This window comes from Pristiophorus japonicus, chromosome 2 (genome assembly GCF_044704955.1).
Source record: "Pristiophorus japonicus isolate sPriJap1 chromosome 2, sPriJap1.hap1, whole genome shotgun sequence".
NCBI classification, from domain to species: Eukaryota; Metazoa; Chordata; class Chondrichthyes; family Pristiophoridae; genus Pristiophorus; species Pristiophorus japonicus.
Window position 1 is genome coordinate 348085349 of NC_091978.1, and position 17581 is coordinate 348102929.

The window sequence follows — 17581 nt, forward strand, 5'->3', positions numbered from 1 at the left end:
ATAGGATCTGTTAACTGCATTTTGGTAGAATCCCACTGTATTCAAAAAAATAACAAGAATCAAGCCTGGCAATTGCTTTAGACCCTGATATCGATGATAGATCTAGGCAAAAACATGCACAGAGACCGACCGATAGAAAACATGCAGTCAGACCAATTGTTTAGACTGACAAACTTCAGAAACAATAGTTCCTTGTACTAATAGTTAAACATATTTGACTCAAGTTCTTACTATGAAGTTTTTTTTTGTTTATTTGCACATACTTAACTTCTTAAATTGAATCTGTTTTAGGCACATGGGCTCCATAAATGGGAAATTTGAATTCATGTTAAAACTGAATTCTCTCACATCCTTCCTTTGATGTGTGTTAAACTGAGACATTCTTTTCTATAAGGAGCACGATGTAAATGCAGTTGTTGATTAAACATTTGGAGAGGGTGAGAGAGCAGGAAAAAGATACATTGCAATGCGCAGAAACCTGACTATCACTGTTTAGAGTAGAAGATGTATTGATGTGAATTACCCCTGTGTAATCACCTGGAAAGTAATAGATCTCCAACAAATAAAATTGCCACCAATCAATTCTCTATGCAAAAAAAATCAGCAAGAAATCCATTATTGACTGAGATTATTATTTCAGCACCTTGATCAGATTACTATGCTTGGCCCTGGACTCTATTATTTCACAGTCAATAATCTTTTGTTCTAAGGCTGTGCCTGTCCAGGAGGCACAATGTTTAAACTTAAATATAGGTTTGTCATAGTGAGAAGAATAAAACTAGATTTAGGAAGTAACCTTCGTGCCACATGCACTGTAATTATGATGGAAATGTTTGGACATAAAGAGCAAGTCATTATTTTATTATTGAATTAAGTACGAGCTGCCATGACAGCACTGTACTAGGATGGAACACAGTAGAAAAGCTATTTGCATGATCATGGTATAAGATTCCAACCAATGATTTCTGTGCACGTGAGCTAATTTTGGAGCAAGTCCATCAGTATATGGACGATGAACATTAATGTTTTAGCTGTCTATAATGGAAAATAGTCACAATTAAATTCAATAATTCAAAATATACTTTAAGGTATAGAAAGGACAAAAAAGATCTAGTTTGAGGTGCCAAATGTGTTTCCTTGAGTTCATCTCGATATTGAGATTGATTTCAGCTCAATGATAAAAAGAAAAAAATGAAATTGCTGATAATGAAACAAATATTGGGAAACACAGCCAGCATCTGTAAAGAGAAAGGACACATTCATATTTCAGCTGTAATCCCTCCACTAGAATTGGTAACGGGAAGAACAGATCCCATGATACTGAGCAAAGCAAGGGGAGGGGGAGCAGAGAATAGCAGGTAGAAGTCAAGAATCTGAATGCTGTTTCCTGCAGAGGGGAAAACTTGTTGAAAAGTTGATGAGCGCACCTCATTAACAATTGATTCTAGAATTCTCTCCAGTACTGATGTCAGACTAACTGGTCCACAGTACCCAGGTCCTTCCTAAATTCCTTTTAAATAAGTGCACTATGTTCATTGCTCACCAGTTTTCTGATGGTGCCTTTCTTGAAGGATCCCTACATATTTCTGTCAGTGGCTTTGTCAACACATCTGCAATGATCTCCACTTGGTTTGTTTGTTGCTTGTGCTTTGTTTTTATTTGGTTGAGTTTAGCAAATTGGTTTGGCAATTATTGTTTATTACCTGATCTTGCCTGCAACTGTTGGCTTTATGTTTGATATTTGAGCACAACATCTAGGCTGACACTGCAGTGCAGTAATGAGGGAGTGCTGCACTGTCGGAGGTGCCGTCTTTCGAATGAAACGTTAAACCGAGGCTCCATCTACCCTTTCGGTGGATGTACAAGATCCCATGGCCCTATTTCTAAGAAGAGCAGGGAGTTCTCCCTCGTGTTCTGGTGAATATTTATCCCTCAACCAACATCACTAAAGCAGATTATCTGGTCATTATCACATTGCTGTTTCTGGGACCTTGCTGTGAGGCAAATTGGTTGCTGAGTTCCTATGGGCTCAAGTATTGGCCTAAGTTGCTCCTATTTTTTTGGAGCAACTAGTTTAGAATGGAGCATCTTAGTATTTGCAATTCTCGGCATTTAGTTTGCTCCAGTTCTAGTGAGTTAGAATAGTTTCATTTTAGAACAGATTTTTTTTTCAAAAGAGGGCGTGTCCAGCCACTTACACCTGTTTTGCAAGTTTAGGCAGAGAAAACTTATTCCAAACTAACGTAGAATGGAGTAAGTGTAGATTTTTGTACGCTCAGAAAAACCTTGCCTATACTTATAAATCAGGCATAGGGAACGAGAGATGGGGGGGAGGGGGAAGGGGGTTTACAAACATTAAACACTTCACTTTTACAAATAAAGAGCCATCATCAATAATAAATGATAAATAAATCAATAAATCAACCAATAAATCAATCAAAAAAAAAATAAAAAATAAAAAAAATCAATCAATAAATAAAAAATTAAGTTTCTACTCACCGACTGCAGCACCGGGAGAACCTCCAACAGAGTGTGCTGGGACGAGGCCCTCCCAGTGTGTGTGTCACTCTCTGTCAGTGTCTCTCTCTCTCGCTCTCTCTCTCTCTCTCGGTCAGTCTCTCTCTCTCTCTCTCGGTCAGTGTCTCTCTCTTTCTCTCTCTCTCTCTCTCTCTCTCTCTCTCTCTCTCTCTCTCTCTCTCTCTCTCTCTGTCAGTGTCTCTCTGTGTTTCTGACAGTGAGGGGGGAGGGAGGGAGGGGAGAGGAGAAGGGGGAGGGGAGAGGAGGGGGGAGGGAGAGAGAGGGGGAGGGAGGGAGTAGAGGGGGAAGAGGTGGGGGGGGGGGAAGAGGGAGGCTTAACGGGCCCCGCCGACGATGACGTAGATGTCTGGCCGCGCCGAAGACTTCGGGCGGGGCCCGCCCCCAGCAAGATGCTGGGTGGGCGGGCCCCGCTGAGGACGTAGAAGCCGGGCTGCTGAAGACTTCGGGTGGGGCCCGCCCCTAGCAAGATGCCGGGCGGGCCCCACTGCCGATGTGGAGGGGGAGAGGAGGGGTGAGGAGGGGGAATGGCTGAACGGGAGGGAGGGAGGGGGTGGGGAGCGGGAGCTGAACCAGAGCGGGAGTCGAACAGGAGGGAGGGAGAGAGGAGGGGGAAGTGGGAGCTGAACAGGAGGAGGGGGGCAGCAGGAGCTGAACGGGAGGGAGGGAGGCCCGAGACCCGATCTTCGCCCCGGGTGCCCATTCGGCCAGGGCTAGGGGTGGCGTGCTTCGGGCCCCTCCCACGCAGCCTTGGGGGCACGCTTTAGTGCGCATGTGCAGAGGTCCCGGCACTGTTTTCAGTGCCGGGACCTGGCTCCGCCCCGACCCCTTGTGCTGCGCCACGCCGAGCACTGAGGAGCTCGCAGAATCACAATGTAAGTTTTCGGCGCCCTTTTCATTCCAGAATGGAATATTAGGTCCTCCATTGAAACATCAGTGAACTCATTCCTTTTGGTGTGGAAGCAAGTCATCCTCGTTCGAGGGACCGCCTATGATGAAAGGCCAGAAAATTGGCCTCCAGTGCCCACGCCCGAAACAGACGTTACCCCTTTGCATATGCAAATAAGGGCCCTCACACCTGTTTGAGGCCCCCACTGCAAAATTGGTTTGCACTGAGGCACCAGCCCCAGCTGCACTCAGAAAAACCAGGCCAACATGCGGCCTAACAGATGGTCCTTAAAGGCTACAACCAACAAGGAAGGTTTTTAAAATATACTTTCCTGAATGTGGAGCCAGGATGTGAAGTTCTCCACATTAAAAGCACAATATCTAGGCTGGTACTTCAGGATAGTACTAAGATCCACATTCCAGCCAGCACATTCCCCCACCTGCGCTCACCCCCCACCCGATTGACTCACTCTCCCGATCGTTGCCTCCCACCCCTCTGGATCTCCCCCCCCCGCCCCCCCCCCCCCCCCCACCTCCCGATCGCTTCTCCCCATACCTTCCAGGGGCTACCTGAGGGCCGCTGCCGATGAGCCAAATGCAGCCCAAAATGCAAATTACCTTCGTCGACAAGCTGCCTGCCGATGTTGTGCGTCGGTCCTGATCTGTTTTAGTGTTTTGATACCACTGAGTCCTAGAGCTGTGGAAGGAAATATCCTGTTTCACTTTAGTGCTATCATAATGAAACAATGCTTGATCTAAAAGAAATATCTTTTTTTTGAAAAAAAATTTCATTTCACAACAACAACAGCAACTTGTATTTATATAGCGTCTTTAACAGAGTAAAACGTCCCAAGGCGCTTCACAGGAGTATTATAAGACAAAAATGTGACACCGAACCACACAAGACGAAATTACGGCAGATGACCAAAAGCTTGGTCAAAGAGAGAGGTTTTGTTCTGGAGTATTACAAAGATACTCAACATGGTCTGTTTCGGAGAAAAGAATCGTTTGTTATAAAGTACTCGATCGAGGGAGAAACAGTTTCTACACGAGTTCATTAACGCGGTGACCCAACTATTTTTATACATGAAGCATACGCGCGGAAGTTTTCCATTGGTTGTTTCCCCTAACACATCAGAAGTCTTCGCCTAGTTACAACAATGTCATTGGTACATACAATTTCATTATTTCGTTTCCGTGCGCCACTTATCTGATTAGTTACGTGCTACATCATTACTTTTTTACGGTTATGCAATTCCTGTGAAAGTACTTCTTCCCAGACCTATTTGTCCTTGACTAAATCTTCTGTTAATAGACAGACAAAGCTGGGGTGTTTCAATTCTTCTTTGTATCATTATCTCGTGTAATTCTGTCTATGCTAGGACATCTGCCAAATACTCCCTTCTCGAGAGTTATACTTTATGGTCCCACACTCAGCTTAAGCTTAGCCACAAACTTTTTAGAAATACTAATGTTTTTAACCCCTTCAATCCCCCCTTTGGTCATATGGTTAATCTAACCCAACGTGACCAATTATTCACCTTGTCTGATTCACATGTACTCCGCCTCGGTCTCGGTGATTAGGCGATAGGTTGGGAGCACCCACAAATCATATCAGCTATTCATTCTGCAACAATTTGACCTGATCCCTAGCTTGTAGCTTTGCTTGGGTATCCCTCTTCTGTCTTTTGCACTTGTTACATAACATCAACCAACTCAAGGCTATTACTATCTGTACTGCTACAAGGGTATGTGAAAGGATCCTTATCCATGGATGTATTTCAATGTTCATCTCAAGTACCAAGGCAGGTTTTTCAGGTTATCCTTTATTTCACTGACCAGTTCTTTGCCTTTAACCTTTAGCCCATAATATCGTTTAATGTTATTTCTTAATGGTCCTTTGAGCTTAGTTAAATCTTCAGGTAACAGGGGAATTGCTCTTCCATGTAATCATCAATATTTTGCTTAATCTCATCACTTATATTTAATGTCATTTTCTTCCTGGCGTGTATATACGCCATGTGTGCTCTTCCCACCGCCACCGATACTCTGGGAGTAAAGCAAAAGTTAGGCATTGTAATGTTACAAGTCAAGCCTCCGTAATCGTAAGTTCCCAGGCTAGTTACCACACAATATTCTCCTTGTCTTTGATAGGCGTAATGTGTGGGTTCGGTTCGGGCAGGGCTTATTTCAATGACACATCCTTCCGTAATATTGTCAAACCCGCAGCTATCTTTGCTCCCGTCTCCCACTGGGTGAGGGCATATAGTTAGACTTCCTTCTCTCCGGCACCCGGATAAAGATATTCCCCTCATCTTTCCATTCTTTTTGATCACATACTGGTCCATCGGGTAATGGCGGATGTACTCTTCCCCTTGTATTATCTCTATGTTTTCAACTTCATATTGAGGATACGGGTATGAGCCTTGATTTGTTATGGGGATCATTAGTATTATCCCTACCATAGGGATTTGTTTCCCCTTACATCCTCCTGTAACCGCATACACCCTAGTCATTCCTTTCAGAATACAGGCGTCCAATGGCCCAGTGTGCTGTGCCATTTCTTTCAACTGGATGCTATTTATTCAATCTGGAACTCACCCAGTTTGTATCTGATCCATATTGTGTCACACCTGACCAATCATCCATCCCCCATAGGCATGACATGTTTCTCTTTTCCTGTCCTCGGCATTGTCCTCTCGTTCCTGCTTATTTAGTTTGTTAATTGTTCATGCATGGCCTTCCAATAAGGATATTTCCTCTAGCAGTATTTTGGATGTTTTAGATCCTAACTCTGAAGACACTATCCTTATCCCGGCCTGTTTCCTTATTTGAACCTCCATCGTTCCCTTCAAACTATTTACCCCTGCTTGGATCGCCTGTATATCTAGTGCATTTACTCGAGAGGTCCCTGTATTTACTCCAGTTAGTACGTCATTTACTATAGATCTCCTCTGTCTTCCTCCTTTGTGTCTCAGCTGCTTGTGATAATCCCTTGCTCCTGATGCATCACTAGCTTTTCTCAGGATTGTGTCTAGCAAATGTGTGTACAACGCTTTAGTCTTGGGGCTACACTTTTCTGGCAGGTATAGATCTGTTAAATTTATGATCACAGGTAACATTTCATGCTACACATTGTCAAATAACAACCTTCCCTCCGATCTCGTCACCAACCCGCCGGGTGGACCTACAGTAAGGAGGGGGCAAGTAATTGGTGGTAGAGTTGTTGATTCTGGGGTCGTGACTATAGGTTTTTGACAATAAATCACCACTGCTGGACCTGAACACTTTCTCTCTTCCTGACATGTGATCCATTCTATCGCTTTTAACGAGGACGGCTCTAGGACCGTGTCCGTCTGGGTCCTCTGTTCCAGGTTTAACTACCACTCGCTTTCCCGAGGTTAATTCCCTTGGTTTACAATGTTCAGGTAACATTTTGTTACCCACTCATCTTGTGGCTTCAAGATAAATGTTCCTGACACTCAGATGCCGCCCCCAGGGTCTGCTTTACATAGTTGTTGTACCCTCCGGTGAGGTATATGCTTCTGGGCCCCCTAGGGGCAGCCTTGTAGCTTGTCCTTGTAGAATCATAAGGGCGGTGGTGATCACGTTTATATACATTCTATTGATAAAACACATCCTGGATATTCCATGTTTTCAGTTAGATTCTTACTATTTCTACTTCGACCGGATCATTTGCACCATTTCTTCGGACATGTGACCTTTCCCAGATCCATATCATTATGGCAAGTACCTCTAGTATTGAAAATATTAATCCGAGTCCCCCGAAAAATCCATCTATCAATGCATCCCTCCACTACTCTAAGGCGTATTTCAAGGAGTAGATTACTGGGAGTATCTTAGGTTCCGCCATAAGCCGCACCCTTATATTCTTTCAGCTGGGACCAATGTTTCCATCGGCCCCCACCTTTCATATTTATACACGCATATGTGTCACCACTGATTACTACCTCATATGGTCCACTCCATTGTGGGGCGAATCCAGGTTTTCCTGGTAATTCTCTAACCATTACCTTCGCTCCAACCTCCGGCACTACCGGATAAAGGTTTTGTCCCTTTATCTTCATCCTCTTCCCTATCTTTTACTTCCTGCTGCATCTCTTTCTGCTGCTTACTCAATTCCATCACATACTTCCTGATTCTATCTCATAATGGTACTAATTCTGCCCCTCCTGTAACTATCCCCTCGGGTAACTTCATTGCTTGCCCAGTCATTAGCTCATAGCGGGTTAATCCTGTTGTTCGATGTGGTGTGGCGCGTAACCTCATTAGTATCGTAGGTAGTAATTCTGGCCAGGATTGCCTGGTTTCCTGCATTCAAAAACAAGTGATATTTATAAACTATCTTAACATACAAGTGCTCGCAATTCAAGTTCTCGCAAATCATTTCCAAGGTTACTTCCATATTTTATCTCATTTCCCCTAAATGGCATTTCTGTCTCTCATCAAAGAAAATTGCATTTTAGATTGTTTCCAAACTTTTTAGTTTTTTCCCCCCTAAACTGTTTAATATTATTTCTTTTCAAAAGGTTTCCAAACTCAAGATTTTCCAATAAAACCAAAATGTTTATCAAGGAGAATCACCTAAAATATCTCAGAATCCCAATTCAAATACTGTACTGCCAATCTTGTATTTAAATCTCTTTTACTGAGCTAGAAGCTTTCACGTCATTTAAAATAAGATTCTACACAAAGGGAATTGAGGGCAGTGCTTCCCCCAGCTTATAACCTCGAGAAACCCACGCAGGCTTTAAAAAAAAAAAGGCATTTAGTATCTTTCAACCCAATGTAATCAACTTTTAAGTTTTCTTTTGACATGTAAGTGAGTGTGTTGCTTTTAAAAAAATTTTTTTTAGCAAGGCTGAAGTTTTTATATTTTTTTAAACAAATCCATCCTTTGTGCATTTCATTGTTCTGTAAATCATAATTAAAATAAATCCGCACCTGAGTTTCTAATTTAAAATGTAATTCAATTCTAGGTACATGATTCAACTTATTCAACTTCTTAAAACTTCCCACATCTAGGACAGTACTACAAAGGGTTATAAAAACTTTCAGCTTTCTGTCTGAAAAAGTGGGTGGAGCTAAAACAAACATACAGATTTTTCTTTTAAAAGACAGGCTTTCAGACAAATGAAAAATTCATTAACTCCCACCTCAAATATTCCGCAGTCAAAAAAACTTCCACACAAACACTTTCATTTAAGGAAGGACATTCACACCATCTTTTCATTCAACAAAGCTTAACTTTCTCTTTCTAGGCATAAAAGCTGAAGCTTCTGTGTCGGTTTTATTTTCTCTTTTGTTCAACAATTTATTTTCTGGTTCCCTTGTTTTTCTTCGTCAGTCTCTGTCCCAACTGTCCGGTGGGCGTCATTCTCAAACTACTCACTTCTACTCTTAACCTCCGTAATTGTAGGCACTGACTTATTACCATTAATCCTGTTTTGGCTGTTTTCTTATTTTTCTGTTTCTCCCACCATAATTTCTGGCAGGCTCTATTTTAGGAACCTACCCATCACTTAATATAGTCATTATTAATTTCTTATGGTCATTCGCAAAGTATCTACTCCGTGACCCGTTTGGTCCCCAATCCAACAGATCCTTGCATGCCATCTCACGTTTGGGCCGTCTACCCCTTCCACCGGATTCTGTGAACTGTCTCCAAGCCCTTGGACACCTCTAACGTCCGGCTGGACTAACAATATTGATTGCCTCCCTAATCTGGTCCTCAAATCTAGAGTTTGCAACCACTATCAGTTTCTCACTTTGACTTATATAGTGATGTATATACAACACATTTAAATTACCCCCAAGTCTTTTACACCACAACAGACCCTTCTTACAAGTTCGGACACCCCAGGCGACTGACACGTTTTACATCGGATTTATGAGTGGGATTTAAAATATACTCACTCGTGATGGTCTGCAAACGCCCGTTTGTCTTTCGCCTGGGTGCGTCCTGTCAGACTACGCCAGTTGTTGTGGAGTGTTACAAAGACACTCAACACGGCCTGTTTCAGAGAAAAGAATCGTTTACTATAAAGTACTCGATCAAGGGAGAGACAGCTTCTACATGAGTTCAGTAACTCGGTGACCCAAACCAGCCATTCTCTCTGAGCAGCTTCGGGGCTGCTATTTTTATACATTCAAAATACATACAAAATCATGAAACATACGCGGAAGTTTTCCATTGGTTGTTTCCCCTAACACGTCACAAGTCTTTGCCTAATTACAACAATTTCATTGGTACATACAATTTCATTTCCATGCGCCTCTTATCTGATTAGTTACGTGCTACATCATTACTTTTCTACAGTTAAGCAATTCCTGTGAAAGTACTTCTTCCCAAACATATTTGTCCTTGACTAAATCTTCTGTTAATAGACAGACAAAGCTGGTGTGTTTCAATTCTTCTTTGTATCGTTATCTGTGTAATTCTGTTTACTCTAGGACATCTGCCAAATACTCACTTCTCGAGAGTTATATATTATGGTCCCATGCTCAGCTTAAACTTAGCCACAAACTTTTTAGAAATACTAATGATTTTTAATCCCTTCAGGTTTTAAGGAGTGTATTAAAGAAGGAAAGAGAGGTACAGAAGAAGAGAGGTTTAGGGAAGGAGTTCCAGAGCTTAGGGCCTAGGCAGCTGAAGGCTGGGCCACCAATGATTGAGCGATTATAATCAGGGATGCTGAAAAGGGCAGAATTTGAGGAGCGCAGATATATTGGGGTTATGAGGTTGATGAAGATTACAGAGATAGGGAGGCCATAGAGGGATTTGTAAACAAGGATGAGAATTTCATGACAGAATATCTATAGGTGTGCACTATATGAGTTCAGTTTCCATTTGTATGGCCGGATTTTCGAGAAGTTTGCGACGGAGTTTGACTCTCCGCAAAGCCGGTCGCAAAGCCCAGACGGGATCCTCGGGTACCTGTTTGCAGTGGCGCTTTCATGTACCGCTGGGGAGAGGTGCGTCGACGCGGATTTCGTTTGCCTCCAACTTTCGGCTCTCTTCTGATCTGTATGCCACGCCCAGAATAGCGACAGGTCACAGCCCTGCCAGCAGCGGTAAATATGAAAACCTGCAAAAAAGATAAGTTAAAGTTTTTATTTTAAAATATTTTTGCAGCGATTAGATAGTTAAGGGTCTTGTAAATGTTTTTGGATTTTTTGGGAAATTTTTTTACCCCCCCTCCCAAGGCCTCTCTCGCAGCGCTCCCGGCCCCGGACTAAATTTGCCGAAAGTCGCGTTTTTGTGCCGCAAATCCTCGTGTAACAGCCCCCTTACAGATGTGGCGCATCCGTAAAACCCGAAAGTTCGGCCTAAAAATGGTAGCACAGCGAAAACTGTAAGTTTCACATATCAATACCATTTTTGCCGAAAAATCCCAAAAGCCGAAAATCCAGATAATTCCTCAGTTCAACATCATCTCCTCTATGAAATAGAAGCACTGCTGTTCAGCTATCCATTGAGTGTCCTCTAATGGCTGGGAACCCAATGTACAGTATTGCAATCTAACTGGAACAACTTATTCAACGGCAAATCAATTTGATGTAGTTATATTTTGCCAGATTAAAGGATTAATTAATCAGTACGTAATCTAAATCTGGTGTCGGAGGGATTTATTGCTGCATGTTGCATCTACAATGATCTATTCGTTCAGTTACAGAGTTAAAGATCATGTCACAGAAACACCAGTACCATCCTCTGTCTTCAGCAGCCTCTGGCAGCATGTGGAGCCGGTCAATGATCTTCTCACTTGTGCATTGGACCAAACCAATTGAGTCCCTAATAAAAGGGGGATCAACACCGTCCCCACCAAAGGTCAGTACAACAATATTATATCAATGGGTTGAAAATCCCCCGATGTTCAGAGATCAGGGGGAGGTCCCTTAACTTGACCTTGTGAGTGGTCCTGTCACTGGGGATACATCTAGGGTAGCCTGCCTTGTCTCACAGCTCTCAAATTGCAGCAAAAGTGCTGGTTCTGGGGGGAATACTTGGCCCTCATCCCCTGGAAAGAACCCACATGTCTAAGAGGGTTACATTGAAATAACTCGTTGGGGGGAAAAATGCCTTTTATTTTGGATGTCCAGAGCACAATCCTGACCTGAAGCTCCAGTTGGCCCCCCACTCCTGCTGTTTGGTGCCCAGGTATATTAGAAACTGTGCCCCCAACAAAGACCTCAGGAAACTTCAACTACCGGTCTGGATCCAGCATAAACAGGTCCCGACCTGATTCGCTGCTCTTCCAGTGTCATTGCCGGTTGCACATTGGGGCACGCCGCTATCGGAACAGTGCCTCCCAAACCTCCGGGGCAATTTCCCCGGAGGCGCTAACGGGGCTATAAAAAGGGGGAATTTCGGCCCCCTAATATTTTCTGTTCCAATTAATTGCATTTCTATTTTCAATTATCAAACTGGATTAATAATTTTTTTCCCAGGTGGCAATTTCTCCTGCTGAAAACATTTTTTCTAAATTACTAAGTGGCTGAGCATTAAAATAATTAGCTTTCCTTTGTCGTATGTATTTAGACCTGAATGCATAACACCAACTTGCATTTATATAGTGGTGTGATAGCACCTTTAACGTAGTAAAATGTCCCAAGGTGCTTCACAAGAGTTTAATCAGACAAAATTTGACACCGACAGCAAAAGAAGGAAATATTAGGACAAGTAACAAGAGCTAGGCTTTAAGGAGTGTCTTAAAGGAGGAGAGAGAAGTGGAGATACGGAGAGATTTAGGCAGTATAATGCCCAACATTCCATCAGCCACTGAGTTATTTAAAAAAAGTATTATCAGATGAAATCTCTCATCTTGGTGATTCCATTAAAAATGATTAATCAAACTTGATATTTAACAACAGAAATAAAACTTTGAAAGCTTTCCTGTCCAGAACTTCTCCTTGGGTTTGAGAGATGACTAATGTAAAACATTAAGGGGGCGAAATTCGCATTGTTTGCCCCTCCTGTTCGCTCAAAAGATTATTCGCCCATGAGGTGGGGTTGGCTATCGCCTCCTGCGAAATTGTGCGGGAGTTAGCGGAGAGGCAAACGGGTCGTGCCCCAGGTTGCTGCACCGGTGACGATGACGTCATTGCCATGCGCAGAGCCCCGTTTTTGCCCCGGAGCGGAAATTGGGTAGCGCCCCGTGAGGCTGCCGCGGGCGATGTCTGTGCCAGCCACGTGGGTTGCGAACCGTGCCACACTCCGCTTGCAGGGCAAAAATAATGGGGTGGTGCGTTCCGCCATTTTTTTTTGCTGACTTACCAATCGGGTCTTTCTCTGCCAATTTCGCAGGGTGTCCCACCCCACCGAGTGCTACTGAATTTCGCCCCCTAAGTAGCCACATTGGTTCGGAGGACTTGCATGGGTACTAATGAGCCTATTGGACTGCAGTGATCTTTGTATGATTTTGTTTCATATAAGTTACTTTAGATTGCGTAGGAGAGACTCACACAGCATTAGCTCACTGAATTGCCTTCAAGTTTTTAATGTGAGGAAAAACTAACTGCCATAACAGCCCTAACTTCAAGGAGTTTACTGGCATTCAAAATCAGGTGAGTAGAGCTCCACACACACTTATAAATAGGCTAACCCACATTCTAGTTATGGCCAGACTGAACAGATGACAGCTGTCCATTCCTCCCACCTGCAGGCTGACCTTGCTTCTCAGGCCGTATGTGGTACAGCGATAAACATGACAAGCCGACTGTCACATCTGGCAGTCCATCTGTCCCGAAAAGATTGGCTGCAACGCAGAATCTAATCCTTAATTGTTTAACTAAAACTAGGGATACAATGAGAAAGTAGGAAAAATCAAATTTGCAGTTTTAAAACACAACCCCCCAAAAAATCGCAGCATATTTAATAGAATCATAAAATACCACAGCACATGTTGAAAATAAACCAAATAATCTGCATGTTTGATGGTAAAATCATCCATTCCTCAAACAGGCAGCACTGAAGTAACAAATAGTTCCCCCTCCCAAATTCTGCATTTGCTATGTTCTAACTTTTATTTGTTAGAGATTTTGATGTGTATAAGATTTTCCTGACCACTTGTTACAGGATACTCCCTCAGTTTCATTGTTTTAAGCATCCTCATAGTAGTTCCTTCTTCTAAGATTCTGAGGGGGATTGACAGGATAGATGCTGCATAGAAACATAGAAAATAGGTGCAGGAGTAGGCCATTCGGCCCTTCGAGCCTGCACCACCATTCAATAAGATCATGGCTGATCGTTCCTTCAGTACCCCTTTCCTGCTTTCTCTCCATACCCCTTGATCCCTTTATCCGTAAGGGCCATATCTGACTCCCTCTTGAATATATCCAATGAACTGGCATCAACAACTCTCTGTGGCAGGGAATTCCACAGGTTAACAATTCTCTGAGTGAAGAAGTTTCTCCTCATCTCAGCCCTAAATGGCCTGCCCCTTATCCTAAGACTGTGTCCCCTGGTTCTGGACTTCCCCAACATCGGGAACATTCTTCCCGCATCTAACCTGTCCAGTCCCATCAGAATTTTATATGTTTCTATGAGATCCCCTCTCATCCTTCTAAACTCCAGTGAATACAGGCCCAGTCGATCCAGTCTCTCCTCATATGTCAGTCCTGCCATCCCTGGAATCAGTATGGTGAACCTTCGCTGCACTCCCTCAATAGCAAGAATGTCCTTCCTCAGATTAGGAGACCAAAACTGAACACAATATTCCAGGTGGGGCCTCACCAAGGCCCTGTACAACTGCAGTAAGACTTCCCTGCTCCTATACTCAAATCCCCTTGCTATGAAGGCCAACATACCATTTGCCACCTTCACCGCCTGCTGTACCTGCATGCCAGCTTTCAAGGACTGATGAACCAAGACACCAAGGTCCCGTTGCACCTCCCCTTTTCCTAATCTGCCGCCATTCAGATAATATTCTACCTTCGTTGTTTTGCCCCCATAAACTCACATTTATCCACATTATCCTGCATCTGCCATGTATTTGCCCATTCGCCTAACCTGTCTAAGTCACCCTGCAGCCTCTTCGCGTCCTCCTCACAGCTCACACCGCCACCCAGTTTAGTGTCATCTGCAAACTTGGAGATATTACACTCAATTCCATCATCTAAATCATTAATATATATTGTAAAGAGCTGGGGTCCCAGCACCGAGCCCTGCGGCACTCCACTAGTCACTGCCTGCCATTCTGAAAAGGAGCCATTTATCCCGACTCTCTGCTTCCTGTCTGCCAACCAGTTCTCTATCCACGTCAGTGTATTACCCCCAAATACCATGTGCTTTGATTTTGCACACCAATCTCTTGTGTGGGACCTTGTCAAAAGCCTTTTGAAAGTCCAAATACACCACATCCATTGGGTCTCCCTTGTCCACTCTACTAGTTACATCCTCAAAAAATTCCAGAAGATTTGTCAAGCATGATTTTCCTTTCATAAATCCATGCTGACTTGGACCAATCCTATCACTGCTTTCCAACGTTATTTCATCCTTAATGATTGATTCCAATATTTTCCCCACTACTGATGTCAGACTAATTACCCATTTTCTCTCTCTCCTTTTTTAAAAAGTGGTGTTACATTAGCAACCCTCCAGTCCGTGGGAACTGATCCAGAGTCGATAGACTGCTGCAAAATTATCACCAATGCATCCACTATTTCCAGGGCCACTTCTTTAAGTACCCTGGGATTGTTTCTCCTGGCTGAAGAGTCTGTAACTAGGGAGCATTGGGCCCAAGTTTCCCCCAGGAATTGCTCTGTTTTTTTTTTGGAACAACTAAATTCTTTTTGGAGTAACTTAAAAATCGCAATTCTCCCCATTTAAGTTGCTCCAGTGTAAGTGAGTTAGTTAGTTTTTTTTTAGTTCAGTTCTTTTTTCAGAAGGGGGCTTTATCAGCCACTTATGCCTGTTTTGGCCATTTAAGCCAGTTTAGCCAGCTAAAAGTTACTCCAAACTAACTTAGGCCAGCGTAAATGTACATTCTGAAAAACCCTGCGGTGAATTAAGAAATCAGCGCAGGCAGCCAGAGATGTGGCGGGGGGGGTTTGGGGGGGGTTGGGGGGCGATGGGAGATGGGGACCTTGCAAAGCACTAAACACCTTCACAACAACATTAAAGAAGCATAAATACATTTAAAGCACCAAGCACTAAACAAAGCAGTACATTTGCACCAAGCATTAAACAAAGCACAAAAAGTAATAGGCAATTAAATAACAAATAAAAAATAGAAGTTCTACCTTAGGGAACGCAGCGGGCCGCCGATGAGGGAGCCCATTCGGCCAGGGCTAGGGACGGCGTGCTTCTGGACCCTCTCACACAGCCTGCAGAGCGTCGCACAGATTCGGGCTGCCAGGAGATACTGCACATGCGCGCATACTCTAGCGCGCATGTGCAGAGGTCCCAGCTAAGTTTTCAGTGCCGGGGTCTGGCTCCGCCTCCAATCCACTGGCCACGCTACGCCACCACCGAGGAGAGGCTGGGGAATGGCCAGAATCGGGAGGAAAATTTTCGGTTCGCTTGGAGGCAGACAAAAGCGCCGCACCTCGGGTGAGGGTGCCAGAAAAAAGGGTTGGGGAAATTTGGGCCGATAGTCTCAGGATGAGGACTCGGCTATTTAAAACTGAGATGTGGATTTTTTTCGTTCAGAGGGTTGTGAATATTTGGAATTCTCTACCTCAAAGGGCTGCGGATGCTGAATCGGTGAGTGCATTCAAGGCTGAGATAGATTTTTGAACTCTAGGAAAATCAAGGGAAATGCAGGTAGGGCAGGAACGTAGAGCTGAGGTCAAAGATCAGCCATGATCTTATTGAATGGTGGCGTAAGCTCGAGGGGCTGTAGGGCCTACTCCTGCTCATATTTCTTATGGTCTTTTGTTCTTCTTAATTGTAACTGGATGTGGCATGTTGGGGGGAGGGGGGCGGGGAGTGGGGGGCTGGTGGATAGCACTCAGATGAGGTGACAAACGACCACCCCCTGACAAGGAGGTGTTCATCTAAATACTTTGTTGAATTTTTCATGGTTCTATCTTACCCCTCCTCCTGGAACCATGCTCTTCTCCTTCAGTTTGGAAGATAGGACTGTCAGGCTGCAGACCTGTGCAGTGCAGTCATTGTTTGGGTTGGTATGACTGAGAATAGAAAAAACTTATTTAAAAGTTTCATAACAGTTGACTCCAAGCAAACGTATGCCCACAACTCCAGTGCACTGAGCCTCTTCCAGTTCACTCCTATTCTGTATAATTCCTGATCAAAGCATAATATTTTAATACAAAATGCGGGTACCAAATTTCACCTGGAGACAGCAAGACAATTCTGATGTTAATCCTTTTTGTGTTAATGTTTCCTGTGAAGTGGTTTCTGTTTTTGGTTTAATTTCGTAAAAATGTGTAATGTGCTTCTACTTTTGTACAGATTCTGATCCCATCTCTTTCTACAAACGAGTTGTACTTTTATCAGGATTCAACTATGATATTACAAACTGAAAACTCCTTTTCTATAGAATTTCCGACCCTAAAACAATAAGCTACTAATTTATTGTTGCATATCATCTAGAAGCATCCCAAGGAATTGCAATACTGCTAAAAGCTGACTCAAGCGATGGGTTTAGTATTTAATTTACTGTAGGGAATATTATGCAGTGGAACAGACGTTCAGTATTTGAATGGTTTGTGTCCACTGCTAATACCTATACAGATTATAAAATTAAAATTCAATACTAAACAGTCTCTTTCCTACTTCAACGGTGATGTGCTGGAGAAATTTTGGGTTTAATAATAAAGTCAGGAGTTGAAGTCCAAGGAAAAATTAGAAAAGAAGTTATTAGTATTTTGATGCATTTAAAAATTGCATTAAAGGAACATTAAAATATAGACAGGAGTGTTTTAAATCACTGCTTTGTACCATGAGAATGAAAACTGCTCAAGAATTTCTATTTTTTTCATTTTGATTTTCAAACATAAGACAGATTCAGAGTATATAGAGAATGTGGCTTAGTCTGCAGGCTACGAATCTGTGCTTTCCTGACCTGTGCTCCTGGCAAGCGTGGCTCATATTGGGAGCACTGGATTGCATAATAAGCTTTTACATGATAGAGTCCTAGGGACTGAGCCCTACCTAGAGGCTTGCAGCTGA

At 43.3% G+C, this 17581-nt stretch overlaps 1 protein-coding gene across 2 annotated transcripts in view; it reads left to right on the plus strand.

Moving 5' to 3' along the window:
• LOC139234884 (limbin-like) overlaps window positions 1–17581 on the plus strand; it is a 260436-nt gene that overhangs the window by 1176 nt on the left and 241679 nt on the right. The window contains exon 3 of one of the 2 annotated variants that reach the window (XM_070865720.1): window positions 11115–11275. In XM_070865720.1, the coding sequence (XP_070721821.1) occupies window positions 11115–11275 (161 nt within the window). The remainder of the gene's footprint in view (window positions 1–11114; window positions 11276–17581) is intronic. The other variant, XM_070865730.1, reaches the window with a different exon arrangement.